Raw genomic sequence first — 3,015 nt, forward strand, 5'->3', positions numbered from 1 at the left:
TTTTTTTTTGGCGGAAAGGAGAGGGGGAAGAGAAGAGGGCGAGAGGAGGAGTATTAGCCGTATTTAACCACGTCGGAACAGAGGCAAATAAAAGTAGTAGACAATAGTAGTGGGCGTCTCTCACGGTGTAAGTACAACCACCTTAACTTTCACCGTCAGTTATATCCTATTGAATGTCGCCACTCTAAAGTGCCTATAACGAAGTGTGACCCGATAAGTCGGAAAGTGGAATTGCGCTCTACAGTGGAATGCGAGACTAGCTATGTAATTTACTTAAGGTTTAAATCTGCTTACCTCGGGATATGGAGCCCAGAACCATAGCCTTGAATAAAATGCGACTGGTGTCGACAAAGTTTCCGGAGCACAATCGCTCCACATCGGGCGGGAGATCCTACCCACTCACTATCCTCTCGACGTTTCGAATGGTGGGACAGGCGCGCAAAGACGGGGACTTCGGGTCGAGCGTACGGGCCCACCTATTTACGTGCGGCTTATCCTGTTTCGAGCTTCCTTTCCTTTCGACACCTTTTGAGCCGGAGATCCCCCAAAGACGAAAGGCCGGACTCGAACTGCTTTAACCCCTCTCTCGGCGGCTGATTCTACGGTTCGTTCATTACTGCCAATCTGGCATGCGCAGGAAACGCACATTTTCGGGCAGGTAACTGCAGACGCAGTCGTACCAAATCCGGTCCTCATGTGCCTTTCCCGAAACTATTCAGTATGTTAGTGGAACCAAGGGCGTTCTTTGTCGTCGCCAAGCCAAAAAGGCCCGGCATGGGCTTACATAGAACAAGCACCCCGTCAGAGGGCTCCTTCCCCACTACCCCGGGCTCGACAACGGCTTTTTCACCCTCCGTGATCCTGCACGCTCTACACTCACCCAAGATCGCCTTTGGGTCCGGCTGACCCCAATTCTCAGTGACGGTATCCTCCAGTCCCGTCTTAACTAGGTCCAAGCGATCTGGACAGCCCTCGGGGTAGTAAATGGCAATCTTCACCCTCTTTCTCTCCTTGGCGAGTAATTCGGCGTCACCATTCACGGGGAGGGCATGAACTTCGACGCCAGCTTGCAGACCGTTGATCACATCAGACCACATACATACTTCCTCTGCGGACACGGTCAGTTTTCGGAATTATCTAAAGACGTGCCGCCGCTGTTCACCTACCTGGCGAATCAACTTCCCAGACGAGGTGCACGGCACGTAAGCGGCTTCGTTGATCATGAGCGATGTTGCGAAGATAGGGAATGAATGAGGCGACGTGGCAGCCTCGCTTAGCAACCATTACCACAATTTCAAAACCCCTCAGCGATACACTTGGCCCATATGGACCCCGTAAAAGGACGGGAAAGGTTCGCTTCTCGCAAGGGAGAACAAGGCAGTCTCTCGAACACTTCTCCGACAGAATAGTTTTCCAAGGCGGAGACGGCTCCGGGGATGAATCGACGGGCTGCTGAAACAGCATGGAGGTGAAGGAGGACCGCATCTCGACAAACATTTCCAGTGAGTGTCCCTCCGATCCGGGGACGCCCATAAATGGATGACTTTGGAGAGTCCCAAAATTCGTGATTCCCGGAGCTACTAAGTGTAAGTACTGGCCCGGGCGGACGCGACGTCCTTGCCACTTATGTACGGTGATCCTCATGTAGCGTGAATCTCGGGCGAGCGTATACCCTCGGGCGATGTACCATCTCTTAGGCACGAGTCCATTGATCCAGACCGTGAAGCCCATAACCACCAACAGTGAAAGGGCAAAGGCAAGAGTCGCGGTGGAGAGCGCACAGTACGACACTTTCGCTCCCGGCGTTGCGTGCCGCCATAGACCAATAAGACATATAAAGCCGAGAAGCCGGTGGACCCATAGGAACGACTCGTAGAAATGGATGCGCCACCGTACCAGCGTCGAAATCGCAATCAGCAAGATGGAGGAGAATACCTCAAGGATCGGTGAAGTTAACATGTGGCGGCTACGAAGACCATAGTGAAACAAGGGGGACAACTTCAACATACCACTTGATTCCACGTCCAGAGCGAGGAGGAATTTTTCTGCGGGACCGTATTCCAGGAGAGGATAGCGTGCATCAGTCCCAGAGTAATACAGGCTGCCCCCATCACGCGATGGACGCGGCTATAATCCCGGAGGAGTAGACCAAAGATGGTGGCTGGGATATCGTGGGCCGTTCCAAAGTATAGAGGGACCATATTAACCACGGCTAAGACGCCCAGCCGCCTTCGTAGCTCTTGGATAGACAACCAGGGGAGTGTGGCGACGATGACATTAACCGCTGCGAACCCTAACAACATAATACACTCGAGCATTGTCCATGGCTGGAAGTATTGATTGCCGCCGAAGAGGCGAGGATATGTCAAGAATCGGCTCACAAAGAGGTTGGTTTTACGGAACCGGCGTGTGAGCGAGCTTGCAGACAGTCTACTGGCCGGAATGCATGAGCCGAGCAGCACGGCCACGGTAATGGCATAGACTTCAACGCCGCCGAGACTGACCATACTGCCACGTTCAAAGAAGTAAACGCAAATCGAATAGGTTCTGATATATAGTTGTGCGGCAAAAGCGAACAGAAAAGGAAAGTATTCTCATTCTCAGCTTTGAGGCCTTTGCGTCAAATTTCAGGTCACGGTGGTTTTCACAGTTATTCAGAAAGCGCCCAATGAGTCGATAACGTAGGGGTATGAGTCACACAGACAAGGGAGAAGGAACGAGCCTACATCTTATATGAGAATGAAATGTAATAAGGAGGTATGCTGGTCGGCGAACTCGACGGGAGCAAAGAGAAGGTATCAGCAGGGGTTATCTACTCTTATCTTCACCAGCGTCATACTACTATCCGCCAAAGAGAAAAATGAACTGACCCTAGTGGTGACACTTAGGTGATTATAATTGTAGCTTAGCGTCTATCGATGTTTATTTTCCCATATAAAGCTAGGGCAGGTACTCGTGGACACGCTGATCGACTTGACAGTTTCCCTCTACTAAGGAGGGGGGCCGGGGGGGGGG

General features: G+C 51.8%; 1 protein-coding gene across 1 annotated transcript; it reads right to left on the reverse strand.

Annotated features, from left to right (window-relative positions):
• Positions 1 to 613: 613 nt before the first annotated feature.
• PV07_12796 (uncharacterized protein) lies at positions 614 to 2,507 on the reverse strand (the record flags this gene model as incomplete). Its single annotated transcript, XM_016400362.1, has 4 exons — positions 614 to 711; positions 785 to 1,108; positions 1,167 to 1,935; positions 2,010 to 2,507. The coding sequence occupies 4 exons, from the start codon at positions 2,505 to 2,507 to the stop codon at positions 614 to 616; spliced, it is 1,689 nt and encodes a 562-aa protein (XP_016241992.1).
• Positions 2,508 to 3,015: the final 508 nt, after the last annotated feature.

Source organism: Cladophialophora immunda (genome assembly GCF_000835495.1).
Source record: "Cladophialophora immunda strain CBS 83496 unplaced genomic scaffold supercont1.152, whole genome shotgun sequence".
Lineage (NCBI taxonomy): Eukaryota > Fungi > Ascomycota > Eurotiomycetes > Chaetothyriales > Herpotrichiellaceae > Cladophialophora > Cladophialophora immunda.